The sequence below is a fragment of the Triticum urartu genome, chromosome 7A (genome assembly GCF_056163025.1).
Source record: "Triticum urartu cultivar PI428250 chromosome 7A, HENAU_Tu73, whole genome shotgun sequence".
NCBI classification, from domain to species: domain Eukaryota; kingdom Viridiplantae; phylum Streptophyta; class Magnoliopsida; order Poales; family Poaceae; genus Triticum; species Triticum urartu.
The window spans coordinates 305,810,125-305,826,388 of record NC_141879.1 but is presented as its reverse complement, the minus strand read 5'-3'; the positions used below and the strand labels follow the sequence as shown (position 1 = coordinate 305,826,388).

The window sequence follows — 16,264 nt, the reverse complement described above, 5'->3', positions numbered from 1 at the left end:
GACCCGGCCAACCATTTAGCTAGCTTGCAACTAACTCCCTCCAGCCGCGCGCACGCCGCACCTGACTCCAACAGATCGCAACGGTCCCCGCATACAGCTCCTCCACTTCACGAACGCAACCACGGGCTCACGCCGGGGGACACACACGCTACGGACTCAACCTGGTCATCTTCATGCCAGTCGCCATCGCCGTGTGCATGGTCCAACACATAAACGCGCACACACACAGAGGTCCACAGGGACAAAAGTATAAAAAAAGGTCAATGCTGAGGGCACAGCACAACAAGCCCTAACACCAAACACACACGCCACCACGGCGCCACACAACGCCTCTCTCCCGGGCGCGCCCATGAAATGGTGTACAACGTCGAGTCCGCGATGCACCATGCCGCCCAGACTCGCCGTCGTCGATACCATAGATGCCATGCCGCTCTTGGCCACCGCATGAGAAGCATGCAGGGACCTACGCCCAGCCACCGAAGTCAGACACTCGTGCCTCCAAGCGATGTATGGCTCCAAAGATGCACTACTGCAGGAATGCCATACAATGGCGGGCGCCAAAAACTCAGCAGTGGCGGGCGATGCTTTTAGGGCCTCCCGCCACTGGTAATATGTCATCCGTGGCGGGCAATTTACAGCGCCCGCTACTTTTTTTTAGGTAGAGGGTGAATTTTATTGGCTCAAAATGAAGCATCAAGAAGATACATAATACAATGAGTATACACCCAATCTTTGCATAATTAGGATGCACACAACCAACACCAACTCATTAGCACGCAAAAAACACTCCCACAACTAGCAAAGTCATATAAGACCAAAGCTATGTGTAGGCGAGAAAAAGAAAATCATGACATCACATAATTTGTATCTCATCACCGAAATCAACCACTGGATCAAGAGAGATGAACCCTCCCAAAAATCTTTTGTTGATCAGCGCCCGCTACTAGAGCTGAAATTTTGTAGTTCTCTTTTCCTTTTTTGATGCTGACCACAGTAGCATAATCTTCCTTGTTTTCTCCATGTTGCATAGAGCTGGGATTGGATAGTTCTCCATGTTGCGGTTTAATAAAAAAGACCGGGAGATGAACGAGACACTTTCTTCCCGCTCGCCCCCCGCGAGGCGACGGGAGGAACCCTAGCGCGCCGCCGCCAACTCCTTCCCCGCCGCCTCCTCCTCCCTCGCCGCCGCCAGAGGGCGCGGCCGGGCGAAGCCTGGCCGGTGCCGGCGGCGGTGGGGCCTCCTCGTCTCCCCTCCCAGCGGCCTTGGCGCGGGCCGAAGCGGCTGGATCAGGGTGCCTCGCTATCCTAGGGCGAGGCGGCGCGGCGGCGTGGTGATGGCGCTGCGCGTGGCGGTGGCGTGACGGGCTGGGCGTCGGAGGACGCGCCGATGCATGGAGCGGCGGGGCGGCGAGCGGCTGGTGCGGGCGGTCCTGGCGGCGGGCGGATCTGGCGTGACGGCGGTCGCGTTGAGGCAGGGCGTCGGTGGCGGACTCCGGTGGCCTGGGCAGGCTCCTGGCTGGGCGCTGCGGTGGTGTGGGTCGCAGGCGACAAGGATCTGCGGGCGGTCGCCCCTGCCCTGGCTTCGGGCTGGTGGGGGTGGCGGCGCAGTGGTGGTGGCTGGCGGGGCGTGTTGGTCGAGTCCGCGTCCGATTCTTCCTGGTCGGGCGCTCGGACGTCGGCGGACGGCGCGGGGAGACATCTCCGGTGAGCTCTCATGGCTGCAGCTGCGGGTCGGTTTGGTCTCCCTCGTCGGCGAGCTCGCAGTTGCTGATGGCCTCGCGGAGATGTGTGTCGGCTACCATGGTGGGGCGACATGGGGGTGCTCGCGGAGGAGCTTGGTAGGAGGGATAGGTGGCCTCGATGCGGTCGCGCCACCTGTCACCGGCACGGTTTGCCGGTCCGGATGCGTCCGCTCCTCCTTCTTCCCCTTTCCCCTTGTTCGGCGGGGAGCTTGGTTGGAGGGATGGGTGGCCTCGATGCGGTCGCGTCACCCGTCGCCGGCACGGTTTGCCGGTCCGGATTCGTCCGCTCCCCTTTCTCCCCCTCTCCTTAGCCGCGGGCGGGTTGGCGCAGGTTTACCAGCGGAGCGTCTGTGGGTGGTTCCGTCGGTCGAGGGCCATCGGTTGGTCCAAAGCTGGGGCCTTTGTGTAGGTCTTGGGGTTGTCTGGTTGCAGGGCGGCGGCTCTGGCGGCGGGAGGCGCGACGTTCGTGGGCGGAGCGTGCGTCTCAGGTGCGGGCAGGCAATCATGGCTGCGTGGATGGCGTGGTTGCGGGTGGTTGGCGGAGTTCAGGTTCAACGGTGGGGTGTGAGTGCCGGGTACACCACCTGTCCAGTACTTTGACTGCTGACGGTGGCGGTGGCCTTTGCCGCCGTACCCTTCCTGAAGGCTCCGTCGCTGCGTTTCCACTCTTGTCGTCTTGCTCCGGGTGAAAACCTGATCTTTGCTGATCGGGCGGTGGCGGCTATCCACGGTCGTATCCTTCTTGGAGGCACTGCTTTGGAGGCCTGGCTTCGTTTTGGTCCGGTTCACCTCTCTATTGGTAGTCGGTGGGGTGGTGTGTCGGTGCCTGGCACCTTTGTATCTTGCCTTGGGTGTGTGCGGTGTGTGCGTTGTTCGTTGTCTCGGATGTACTCGGTAATGTTTGCTTTATAATATAAGGCCTCTTTGGTTTGAAGGAATTTCATAGAAATTTTAGAGGATAGGATTCTTATAGAATTTTTTCCTTTAGAGTCCTTTGGTTCATAGGAATAGATTTCTATTCCTACATAGGATTGGTTTCTATTCTCTACATTTCATAGGAAAATAAAAATGAGCCTAGACTCAATGGAAAAATTCTTTTGATGTCAACCAAATGACATCTCGTTTCCTATTCCTAATCATAGGATTTGAGATACATGTCATCTCATTTTCTACAAAATTCATATTCCTATAATAATCCTATCCTATAAATCAAAAGAGGCCTAAAGCGGAGATAACCCTTTTTCGGTAATGAAAAAGACCGGCTCCTGATCAAGCAGATATTGACCATTTCTTGCGAAGCAACCCGGAACGAGAATGAGAGCATGCGACTCAGCTGGGTTGGGCGAGTTGACGAGAGGCCGCACTGCAATGGCGATTTAAGCTTGAAAGTCGAGACCCATGGCGTCGCCCATGTGTGGGATGAAGTCGTAGCGCCACTTGAGCAGCGCGAACGTAGATGGACTCCAAGGGTTCATGAGGGTGGTGGTTTCGCCGGCGGCACAGGCGCCGGTGGTGGTGTGGGGGTGGTGTAAAAAAGAGAGAGCCGTTGTCATCGCCTTTGGTTTTCACAAGCATGATAAATTAATGATAATCCTTGTATTTTCTTTGTTTCTTTAGTCTGCATATAAGATTTGGTCAAAATCAAACTTTGTCAATTTTGAGTAAGTTTATAGAAAAAAAATATCAAGATTCATAATATGAAATCAATATTGTTTCATGATGTTAATTTTCATACAATTTAGTTTTAATGTTGTAGATGTTGATATTTTTTCTAATAAAGTTGGTCAAATTTTATAAAATTTGATTTTGACCGAATCGTATATAAAGATTAAAAAGAAACAGAGGGAGTATTTTGGTTCAAAACCTGGGTGGTGTGCTTAATTTCTATGGAGCGCCGTCGGCATGCATTCACCAACCAGCTGCACGTTTGGTAAACTTCAATAATTGCGTGACCACCGTCGTCAGACAAACCCCATGCTAAGTCGTCGTCGCATTCGCCTAGCTAAGGAGCCTATGTGCAGTACAGCCTCTGATCTAGCTGCTCACTCACATCTACTCCTCCCTCGCCCCTCTATATATACCAGTCACGGCGCACAGCACAGCAGCGCTATACATTTGCTCGATCAGTCTCTCCATCGCAGGCCGCCAAGTGCAAGAAATGGAGAGCTCAAGGGCGCCGGCCGGCGACGTGAACCTGGACCTGCGGCTCGTTCACCCAATGGCGGCGGCAAGGCGCCCACACCCGCAGACGCCGGTGGCCGCCGACCGGACCTTCTCGTGCACCTACTGCCGGCGCAAGTTCTACAGCTCGCAGGCGCTGGGCGGCCACCAGAACGCGCACAAGCTCGAGCGCAGCCTCGCCAAGCGCAGCCGCGAGCTCTCCGCTGCCAGCCAGGTGGCGATCGCCTCCTCCAGCGCCGCGTCTTCCCCGCCGCCCTCCGACTTGATCAGCTGGTACACGCCGGGAGGTGGAGATAGTGGCCAAGCTGCAGGGTCGGCCGCCGCAGCCGCGGCCGTCGTCAGCTGGATCGCCGATGGTGGGCGCCGCCGCTACGTTCATCGTGTGCACGCGGCCGGCAACGGGGAGGACGACATCGATCTGTCGCTCAAGCTGTAAGACGCACGCACGCATGCGTATGGAGTGGACTTGAATGCATCTACTCCTAGTAGCTTGTCCCTCCGTACGCTATAGTTCTACTTCTACTACGTACGTACGTCAGTTGTTTCTGTGCATGTATGGCGCGACGTTATTTGTTGTTTAAATTCTTTTATTGAAGTCCAGTTTGTTGGCCGAGCTGATTATACAATAAACCAGAACTCCTACGTACGTACATATAGAATTAGCCATCATATCATAGTAACCAAATCAGCTAGGGTAAAGCATCGCTCCTTTGTTGAAGGCATTGCTTAAATTTGCTCGAACATATTCTTCAAGATGAAAACCTAAAAAGTCCATGGAGCGGCCGACCTAGCCAGCCGCCGCCTTTAAAAAACGCCAGCGTTCTCTACCTCCCGCCGGCGCCGGCGTCGGTCCGTCCTGTCTCCGGTGGCCTTAGGGCCATGGAGGCCGAGTGGATCTCGGCCCCTGCTGGTGGGAGGGCACCGTTTTTAGATCTTTTTTCGAGTTTTGTTAGGGTTTGTGTTCTGCTCAGGAAGACGAGACGGCGGCGGCTCCCTGAAGATGGAATAAAGGTCTCCCCGCCTAGCCCCCGTTCTGGTGATGCGTCTAGCATCATCAGTGGGCGTGTGGAGGTGTATCTCCGACAGATCTGTCTTTGGTGGATTTGCTCGGATCTGTTCATCGTCTGTCTTCGTTCGTATGTTTTCAGGTTGGATCCTTTTGATCTACACTCTTCATCCGCGGCGGTTGTTGTTCTGGTGCGTTGGTTCTATAGGACTTTAGCACGACGACTTTCCGAAAGTCTACTACAACAAGGTTTGCCCGGCTTCAGCGAGGGAGGGGCTATGACAGCGGCGCGCCTTCGGCTCGCTTCAGTGCTCGTAGTCGTCACTAGGTGGTCTACGGATCTGGATGTAATTTTTATTATTTCTAGTATTCGTTGTACTACCATGATTGAAAATGAATAGATTGAAAGTTTTTCTCGCAAAAAAAAGATGAAAACCTAGAAATTGATCTTTGGTGGTTGGATGCGGTAACAGAGGCGCTTGAGCGTCAGTTTTGTAAAGGCGTTGTTGTTGAAGAACGTCGTTGTCCTTGTGATGTCAAGAGATGGTTGGTGCGGATATGGTTTATATTAGTTTGTCGATCGATGTTGATCGCTTCAAGGTCTTTTTATATATATACTCGCTTGGCATAGCTTTGGTCTTGTATGACTTTGCTATTTACCGGTGTTTTTATGCACATGTATTGAAATTGGCTGTGCACATCCTGGATATGCATAGACCGCGTGTGTGCTCTTTATATTTGTATCATCTTCATTTCGAGGTAATAAAATCCACTTTTTGTCAAAAAAAATAACCAAATCAGCTAGCTCATGCAGTTACGCAGTTCATACTTGCTTCAGTTGAAATTTTATCAGACACGTTAGTATAGCATGCTACTCTTTCCTTTCAGAAATTTCTGACTTGTGAGATTGTTGATGTGATTTGTAAAATGAGCGATGGTGCTGCCATACGAGATCTATCTGTCCAGAACACATAGGGCAAGTCCTGCAGCAACTGGGATCGATGTACATAATACCACGTCACATTCGATCACAGCCACTAGATTTACTGTCATGCTTAAATCGGACATCAAGCATTGGATGAGTAGTACTCTCCCTCTTTTCCGGTTTCGGATCTACTCTGTGCCTGACACTTCATGCCTGATTTTCAGACGATACTGGATCCATTGGCTATGCGAGACTTGCTCCTAACCATGCTTGGCTGGATGCATGGCATCGTCTCAAAATCGAGCATGAAGCACATGTTCAGATTTTAAGATACATTAAATTATTGAACGCGAGGATCAAGAGAAAACTCACATATGCATGCAAAAAAATTTTGTCATTTAGTAGCCATGCATGCATGCATTGTGAAATACAACTTTTTGAGAAAAATGAGTGCACTTCCTCCGTTCGGGTGCATAGAGCATCTAAGAATACCCATAATAGGAGTAGCATAAATGATAACATCACATATATTTAGGCAAAATAGATAATGTGGCAAGTAATTAATAAAATAAGAAAGGCACGTGATAACATGGTATGTTACTCAGGCTAGTCATGGTGGGAGTAACTTAGCTAGTAATATAGTGCAGTCTAAGGAAAATTTGCTTATGTGGCATGTATTTAATGCGGAGAGATGTCTTTAGGCTAGTCATAGTGGGAGTAACTTAGCTAGTAACATAGCGCACTTCAAGAAAAGTTTGCTTACGTGACATATAGTTAATGAGAAGTGGTAACATAATATGTTACTGTAACATAGCGCTTCCCAAGACAAGATGAATCTACAAACTAATAAATGAAGTCCTCTATGACACTAGTACTATGTTATTTTGCACTATGAAGATAGTAACTTAGACTAGTGTCATATGCATGACACTAGTACTCCCTCCGGTCCTTTTTACTCTGCATATTAGGTTTGTCTGAAGTCAATCTCATCCAACTTTGACCAAGTTTATATAAAAAATTATAGACATTCATATAACAACACCAATATCATTAGATTCATCTGGGAATATATTTTAATATTATATTTATTAGATATTATAGATGCTAATAATTTTTAATATAAATTTGGTCAAACTTAGCAAAGTTTGACTTTCGGAAAATCCAATGTGCAGAGTAAAAAGGACCGGAGGGAGTATAAGTTACTCTCCACTATGACCAGCCTTAGAGTAATATAATATGTTACTTTAACATATGTAACATAGCGTTTTCTAAAAAAAGATGTGTCTATAAGTTAATAAATGAAGCCATCTATGGCACTATTATTATATTAGTTTGCACTATGAAGGTAGTAACTTAGACTAGCGTCATATGCATGACACTAGTATAAATTACTCCCCACTATGACCAGCCTCACACTATGTGTAACGTCACACATATCAAGACAAGATGAGTCTACAACCTAATAAATAAAATGTTGCATGATATCACACATATGTTACTCTTTACTGTAGAGATAATAACATTAAATAGTAACATATGCATGTTACTCCCTTCGTTTTTATTTACTCTGCATATAGATTTGACTGAAGTCAAACTTCGTAAAGTTTGATCAAATTTATAGAAAAGAATATAAGCCTTTGTCATAACAAATCTATATTTATATGATGTGAAAGTACATTCAATAATGAATCTAATGATATTGATTTGTTATTGTATATGTCTATAAACTTTTTCAAAATTTACAAAGTTTGACTTTGATCAAAGTTAATATGCGAAGTAAATAAAAACAGAGGAAGTACTACTCTAAGTTATTATGGGCATCGACGCATCGCAATCTAGGGATCTGTAGATTAGGCTAGACGAAAAACAACATTTTAATCTCTCCCCTAATAAATGAATTCTCCTGTGCGCCGGTGCATGAAGGTTTTCTTGTTCATTAATTGGACCATGCATGTGTATAGTATCCTGGAAACCGAGCCAACACCTCCACCAGTGCATGGAGGGCAATAGTGCGTTAGGGCTTGTTTAGTTTCAATAAGTCATCCGACTTATAAGTCAGGTGACTTAAAACTAGTGACTTATAAGTCACGCCTGTTTGGTTGTCACCTGACTTATAAGTCACCTGACACACCTTTCCACACCAATCAACATCATGCAGGTGGTGGGACCCACGCAAAAGGGGGTGACTTATAATTTTTAAGTTGGGGTGGAGCAACTTATGACTTATAAGTTGGGGTGACTTATAAGTCGGGTCTATTTGGCAAAATAAATCATTTTTTTCACTTTTCGACTTATAAGTTGGAGACTTATTTGGAACCAAATAGGCATTTAATCATGCAAATTAAGGCGGTACTAGCTTCTTGGTCTGTTGTCTCACCGCCTGTGTTTTTATTTATATATTGGGTTTGTTAAGTTCTACGCTCAGCAGAATCTTTTCGTATCTTGTATCGTGCTACCTTGTGTGCGGCGGTGTTGCGTGTGTGTGTTTGCTGCAAACTTTTGTTGGACCTTGTTACTTGGTGATTTTTTATATATAAAGCGGCGGAAGTCTTTTTAGTAAGGCGATACTAATCACATGAATTAAGGAGGTTTTGTTGGATTTTGATTGGCTATCTTTCATAGGTGAAATTATTGCTTAGGGCAAACGAGATGCATCGTGACTTATTCTTGGATTATATAATTTAGTTAGGTGCCCTATGCACCTGGACAGAGTGAATACTAATTAGGTACTTTAGCAAACTATGAAATTTAGGCTCTGGTTATAGGGACTAGACTAAAAAAAGTTTTCTTTAGTCCCTATATAATCAAATAGGAGGGACTTTTTCTTAAGGGGCTAAAAAAAACTCTATTAAAGGGTCTTTTTTTTAGTCTGTGGGACTAGAAAAAATCTAGTCCCTTACAACCAAACACCCCCTTACTTCACCACTCATCACCTATGTTGATTAAAGATATTTTCAAATTGAGCCATATACAGGCGCTTCCAATGCAAAAATGTCTAGATGTAGAAAAAGGGCCTATAGTCCCGGTTCATAAGAGACTTTAGTCCCGGTTCAGGAACCGGGACTAAAGTGTCGGTACTAATACCTCCACCCTTTAGTCCCGGTTCAATCCAGAACCGGGACTAAAGGCCCTCCACGTGGGCAGTGCGCAGAGCCCAGTCAGGAGACCCTTTGGTCCCGGTTGGTGCCACCAACCGGGACCAAAGGGTCTCCTGACTGGGCTCTGCGCACTGCCCACGTGGAGACCCTTTGGTCCCGGTTGGTGGCACCAACCGGGACCAATAGGCATCCACGCGTCAGCACTTCTGTGGCTGGAGTTTTTGTTTTTTTTTGAAAGGGGGGGGGGGTTGGGGGTTTTAGGGGGTTAATTTAGGTGTTTCATATATTGTGTTAGCTAGTTATAATTAATAGAGAGAAGTGTCCTCTGTTATGTCTGTGCTTGGTCGACGCTACGTACTATACATACGTATATAGAGAGGACTAGACACGCTAGCTAGCTAGTAAGCAAACGAAGGAAACAGAAGATCGTCATGAACATATATGCATATATACAGAGAGAAGTGATATCGACCACCTCTCCTTCTCCGAGAGATTGGTCGAACAACAAGTTCTCGTATATCTATCTGACACTACCGGCTACATATATACAGTAATTATCTCTTACAAATATAATCATACGGACTCAGGGTTAACATAGAATTCTCCGTCTTCAGGGATCACGTGGTCAAGAAAGAATGCCGCCAATTCCTCTTGAATTCCTCGCATGCGAGCTGGTGCTAGGAGTTCATCCCGCTTCCGAAACATCTAATTTAAAGAAGGGGGTCAATACATATATATATGAATGAATGAAACTCAACACAAATGATGGTAATAAAATAAAATTGTGAATTTTGTTATTTACGTACTTCATATTGTTCGTCAGTGTAGCCCCTCTCACAGGTCGTGTGGCGGATGGACTCGCAAACATAGTAACCACAGAAATCATTCCCTTGTTGCTGCCACAACCACTTTATAAGAAATAGAGGTTAATCAAACTGATAAGCAAGAATGCCAAATGGTATTGATGAAACTAGCGCTTGAATGACTAGTAGATGCGCTTAAAATGCTACTATAGCTAGTACTTACTTTCGGGTGTCTAAATTGCAGCTCCTTCGGCAGTCCCGGAGCTTTTCTGGTGAATTTTCTCCAAACCCTGCCGGACAAAGAAAACAATTACTTGATATATCAGGAAATAAACAAAGTTGCTGATATGGTGGATAATGTTCGATTTAACTTACTTCTCGAGTATTTGAGTCATGTCTGCATAGTCCTTGGGATCTTTCCGTCTTGAGTCTAAGACGGTTACTAGTCCCTGCTCAAGCTTAATATGTAGGAGAATATAGTGGAAACTGCACACGCATGCATAACTCATCAATTACATTACTATAACCTTGACTAATATATAAGGGAAACCGAATACGCACAAGACAGTAACACTCACTTGAAGTTGTAAGGAAAGAGTATTATATCTTTGTTTTGATTTATTATCAACGATTCTAGCATGCTGGCCTCGGTTTCTGCGGCATGAAATTTAACCTGAGTTGCATCTATGAGATTTGTGTTAATGAACCCAATATCACCGACTTGTCTTTTCTTCAATTCGATGATGTTCAATCTGCATAATATAGTGAGGATGATTATAAATACATGCAATGAAAGAGCTAAGCTATATAGAGAAACTTAATGACAGAAGTAGTACTACTTACAGACAGTAGCAGGTGACAGTTGCTTTATCGAGGGCCAATTGATTGAAGAACTGATAGAACTCCTCAAATGGAACAGGCAACAGATCAATTCCAACGAGGTCATGCTCCGGTTTAACTCTCGCATACAAAGTACTCCTCCCCCAGAGTCTCTGCAGATTTTCAAGTACCAATCATGCAATCTTCGCATCATCGTTGATAGAGATCTTTCATCTTTGACGAGAGGCTTCCCGTACTCGTATCTTTGTATCTGCACGTCCATGGGGTCATAATGTACTTCGTCGGGCAGGTAATCTGCAGGATTGCTATAACCGGGCACCATCCTCGGATCATTATCGACGTTGTGGCTAGGCACCTTGAGCGGGGGGCACGATTGCTTCGCTTGTTCGCCGAGCTGGGCAGTTTGTTTCCCAGCTCGTCGTTGTTTCAGCCTTTGATCACTGACAGTACTTCCCGACCGCTCCGCTTCGGCAAATTCCTTTCCAATAATGCGGTCATAGTTTCCTTTCGGCGAATCAGACTTCGGTGGTTTTGTCAGGGCAGCCAGAGTGCGCTTCACTTTCACCCGATCTACCTTCTCTTCCGGAGGTGGATGTTTCTTTGCTTTCACCCCTTCAAAGAATTTCTTCACTTCTTCTCGCGCGATCTCGGCGTTCTCCTCCTGGGTCCTCTCGTATGGTAACTTCTCTGGAGTCTTCAGAGAAGGACCGAATCTGTATGTCCTCCCGCCTCTGGTTGTACTGCTAGACGCCGACCGAGCAGACGTAGCGGTTGTCTTCTTTACTTGCTTAAGCGGCGGAGGAGAAGGACTACGACGCGCCGGAGCAGCTGGAGCGGCGGCAGGTCTCTTCCGCCCTTGCTGACGAGGCGGAGAAGGAGGAGGCGGGCTGCTCGGACGCGTCGGCGCAGGCGGAGAAGGAGGCAGAGTGCCGCCGCGCGCCGGAGAAGGAGCCGGCCGAGGGCCCTGATCGTCACTCGCCGGAGGAGGAGGAGGCGGTGGAGGCGGAGTGCCCTGACTCGCCGGAGGAGGAGGAGGAGGCGGTGGCGTCCAGTTCGGAAGGTTGATGAGGTCCTTCCGCCATAGGCATGGAGTCTTCAGAGCAGACCCCAACCGAGTCTCCCCTTCACCGGTAGGGTGGTCAAGCTGGAGGTCCTCAAATCCCTCCGTTATCTCATCCACCATCACCCTAGCATATCCTTCTGGAATCGGTCGGCAGTGAAAAGTTGCGCCGGGTTCAGTAGGATAAACAGAGCCAACAGCCGCCTTGACCTTCAAATTCATCCATTGCGTCATAAGGTGGCAATTTTGAGACTCCGTGATAGCATCCACGGGATAGCTAGTAGGAGCCGTCAAGGCATGCTCTAGTTGAAGCAGCTCGGTGGAAGCCACGCTGCTTCTGCGCTGAGATGGCGGGGTAGCTTCGGGGGAGGCTTCGGCAGTACGTTTGCTGCGATTTGCTTCTCGTTCCTCTATCGCGTCCACCCTTGATTGCAGCGCCTGCATTTGGGTCTTCTGCACTTTTTTCCTCCTCTCATGGGATTTGTAACCGCCTGCGTCCGGAAACCCAACCTTCCACGGAACGGAGCCTGGCGTGCCTCGTGTCCGTCCAGGGTGCTCAGGATTCCCGAGGGCCATTGTGAGCTCGTCGTTCTCTCTGTCTGGAAAGAACGTCCCTTCCTGCGCTGCTTCGATATACTGCTTAAGCTTACTGACTGGTATGTCCATTTGATCGTTCGTCCAAATGCACTTCCCTGTTTCAGGGTCCAGGGTTCCGCCAGCCCCGAAGAACCAAGTCCGGCAACGGTCTGGCCAGTTATTTGTCTCTGGTTCGATCCCTTTATGAACCAGATCATTCTCACTCTTGGACCACTTAGGCCGGGCTACGAGGTAGCCACCTGACCCCGTGCGATGGTGAAGCTTCTTCTTCGCAGCATTTTGCTTGTTTGTCACCGACATCTTCTTACTCTTTTCTGATGTCTTGTGGGCCACAAATGCGGGCCAGTGATCTCTGATCTTCTCATATCTGCCCTTGAATTCTGGTGTCTCATTTTTTTGACAAACTTATTCAGCTCTTTCTTCCACCTCCTGAATAGTTCTGCCATCCTCTTCAGAGCAAAAGACTTGATTAATTTCTCTTTAACTGGGTTCTCTGGATTATCCTCAGGCGGTAGGGTGAAATTTGACTTCAGCTCAGTCCAAAGATCATTTTTCTGCATATCATTGACATAAGACACATCAGGGTCTTCTGTAGCTGGCTTAAACCATTGCTGGATGCTTATCGGGATCTTGTCCCTAACCAGAACCCCGCATTGAGCAACAAATGCGCTCTTTGTCCGGAGGGGTTCAATAGGTTGGCCGTCGGGCGCGATTGCTATGATCTCAAACTTTTCATCCGAGCTCAACTTTTTCTTCGGGCCTCGTCTCTTTACCGAAGTTGTGCTCGATTCGGAGGGCTAGAAAAAAGAACAAAGACTTAATTAATATGTGTACATACCAAAACAATGAATGCATCAATCAGCTAGTCAGCATAGGCTTAACTAATATATATACCTGGCCGGACTCGGTTCGGTCACCGGAGCCGTCATCACGGTCTCCTTCTTGCACCGGCATTGGGTCACCGGAGCCGTCCTCAGATTCTTCTTCTTGCACCGGCATTAGGTCACCGTAGCCAGCTTGTTCACCCTGTCCTTCCAGACCATCGGTTTCGTTGAGAAACAACGAGATGGCATCACTTCCTTCTGCGATTATGTCCCTCAACAACGCTTCTTTTGTTGCTTCGTCTAGGGCGGTGTCCATAGTTTCTACAAATATTTACAACATGGCAATTATTATTCAAAAATGATAGATGGATATATTAGTGCCAAACGTAGAACTAGCTACCTAATCATAGTAAGCTATCGGGAGGGGGTATATATCGACAACGACGACACTACATCTATGTCCCTCGACGACCCTCGTTCCCGATAAAAAAAAGAGGAAGAAGAAGAAAAATAAGAGGAGAAGAAAGAATAGAGGAGAAGATCTCCTCTATTCTTTCTTCTCCTCTTTTTTCTTCTTCCTCTTCTTTTTTTATCCTCTTCTTCCTCTCATGTTCGATAGGATCGCCGAGGGGTCGGGAGGTTGCGTAGTGTCTCAGGATTCAACAAAACCATGTCTTCATCATTAGGCGAAAGTAACATGTGCATGATGGTACGAAGCTCTTCAAAGTTGTTCTGGAACGGACTCCCAGATAGGATAATCCGCCTTTTGGTACAAAGTTCAGCAAGAGCCTTCCGAATATCGCTATTTGGAAGGCCTTTGCTGAATTGGTACCAAAAGGCGGATTATTCTATCCGGGACTCCATTCCAAAACAACTTTGCAGAACTTCGTACCAACATGCCCTGGTTACTTCCGGCTAATGATGAAGGCATGGATTTCTTCAATACTTTGACACTAGGAAACCTCTCTTGACCCCTCGGCGATCCTCGACCCCTCGAACCCTCGACGACCCTGGAACCCTCGACCCCTAGACGACCCTCTTCTTCCTCTCATGTTCGAGAGGATCGCCGAGGGGTCGGGACGTTGCCTAGTGTCAAAGGATTCAACAAAACTATGTCTTCATCATTAGGCGAAAGTAACATGTGCATGATGGTACGAAGCTCTTCAAAGTTGTTCTGGAACGGAGTCCCAGATAGGATAATTCGCTTTTTGGTACAAAGTTCAGCAAGAGCCTTCCGAATATCGCTATTTGGAAGGCCTTTGCTGAATTCGTACCAAAAAGCGGATTATTCTATCCGGGACTCCATTCCAGAATAACTTTGCAGAACTTCGTACCAACATGCCCTGGTTACTTCCGGCTAATGATGAAGGCATGGATTTCTTCAATACTTTGACACTAGGAAACCTCTCTCTACTTCCGGCTAATAAGAAGAAGAAGAAGAAGAAGAAGAAGAAGAAGAAAAGAAGAAAAAAAGAGGAGAAGAAGAAAGGAATAGTGGAGAAAAGAGAAAATAGAATATATATTCTATTTTCTCTTCTTCTCCACTATTCCTTTCTTCTTCTCCTCTTATTTTTCTTCTTTTTTCTTCTTCTTATTTATTTCTCCTCTTCTTTTCGGTAGAGGAAACCCTAAATAGCTAGCAAGTTTCGTGGGTGTGAGATACATGTGGCCTTCGGTGTCGGACACTACATCCACGTCCCACAAGTGACGTGGGCGTCGAAGCCCGCGCCACTTGTGGGATGTGGGTGTAGTGTCCGACACCGACGGTACATGTATCTCACACCGACGATACTTTCTATTTAGGGTTTCTCCTCTACCGCTCCTCGACCTCTCGACGACCCTCGTTCCCGATAAAATAAAGAGGAAGAAGAAGAAGAAAAAAGAAGAAAAGAAAGAATAGAGGAGAAGACTTCCTCTTCTTCCTCTCCTCTTCTTCTCCCTCTTCTTCCCCTTCTTCCTCGCCTCTCTCATGAATGTCCGACGTTCTCGACCCCCCCCCCCCACGTGTCGAAGAAAAAAAAGAAGAAAAAAAGAGGAGAAGAAGAAAGGAATAGTGGAGAAGAAGAGAAAATAGAATATATTCTATTTTCTCTTCTTCTCCACTATTCCTTTCTTCCTCTCCTCTTCTTTTTCTTCTTTTTTCTTCTTCTTATTTATTTCTCCTCGTCTTCCTCTCCCCTCTCGGCGACCCTAGACCCCCTCTCGACCCTCAACCCCTAGGCGACCGTCGACCCCTCTCTTTTTTTCTTTCTCTTCTATTTTATCCTCTTCTTCCTCTACCGCTCGGCGACCCTCGACGACCCTCGTTCCCGATAAAAAAAAGAGGAAGAAGAAGAAAAAAAGAGGAGAAGAAAGAATAGAGGAGAAGATCTTCTCCTCTATTCTTTCTTCTCCTCTTTTTTCTTTTCTTATTCCTCTTCATTTTTTATCCTCTTCCTCCTCTCATGTTCGACGACCCTCGACCCCCTCTTCTTCTCCCTCTTCTAATTCATTTGTTCATATGAATATACAAACATTTTCATATTTACAATAATTAATATCACCAAAAAAAATCTATGAACAGAAAAAAATCCTAATTTTTCTAATCCTAATCTTTTGCATATATAACATAGCTAGATATATATATACACAGAGAACATATGTATACATATATATAAAAAATCCTAATATTCTTCTCCCTCTTCTAATCCTAATCTTTTGCATATATACATGAACATAGATATATACACAGAGAACATATGTATACATATATATAAAAAACAAGCATATATATATGAAAAACAAGCATATATATATGAAAAAAAATCTAGGGCGCCGGCCGGACCAGAGGAGGACCGCGGAGTCGGTGGCGAGGATGGCGACGGGGCAGTGGGCGCGCGCTTGGGGTAGGAGACGCGGGCGACGGCGACGGCGGGCCGGGGCGGCGGGCGTCGGGCAAGGGGCCGGCCGGCGCGGCGACGGGGGCAGGGACGAGGGCGACGGCGACGGGGGCGACGGGGGCGCGGCGACGGGGGCAGGGACGAGGGCGACGGCGACGGGGGCGGGCCGGGACGGCGCGCGTCGCGGGCGACGGCGACGATGGGCGCGGGCGACGGCGACGATGGGGGCGGGCGGCGTCGGGGCAGCCTGGCGGCGTCGGCAACTGCAACTGCAAGATGAGAATGAAAAATTGCAAAGTGTGGCCTTAT

General features: G+C 47.5%; 1 protein-coding gene across 1 annotated transcript; it reads left to right on the top strand.

Moving 5' to 3' along the window:
• Positions 1-3,851: 3,851 nt before the first annotated feature.
• LOC125524212 (uncharacterized) lies at positions 3,852-4,553 on the top strand. Its single transcript, XM_048689284.2, has one exon. The coding sequence runs from the start codon at positions 3,901-3,903 to the stop codon at positions 4,357-4,359; it is 459 nt and encodes a 152-aa protein (XP_048545241.1). The 5' UTR covers positions 3,852-3,900; the 3' UTR covers positions 4,360-4,553.
• Positions 4,554-16,264: the final 11,711 nt, after the last annotated feature.

What these genes read in the sequence shown, in the direction of transcription:
- LOC125524212 (XM_048689284.2), top strand. Translation starts at nt 3,901, where the DNA reads ATGGAGAGCTCAAGGGCGCCGGCCGGCGACGTGAACCTGGACCTGCGG.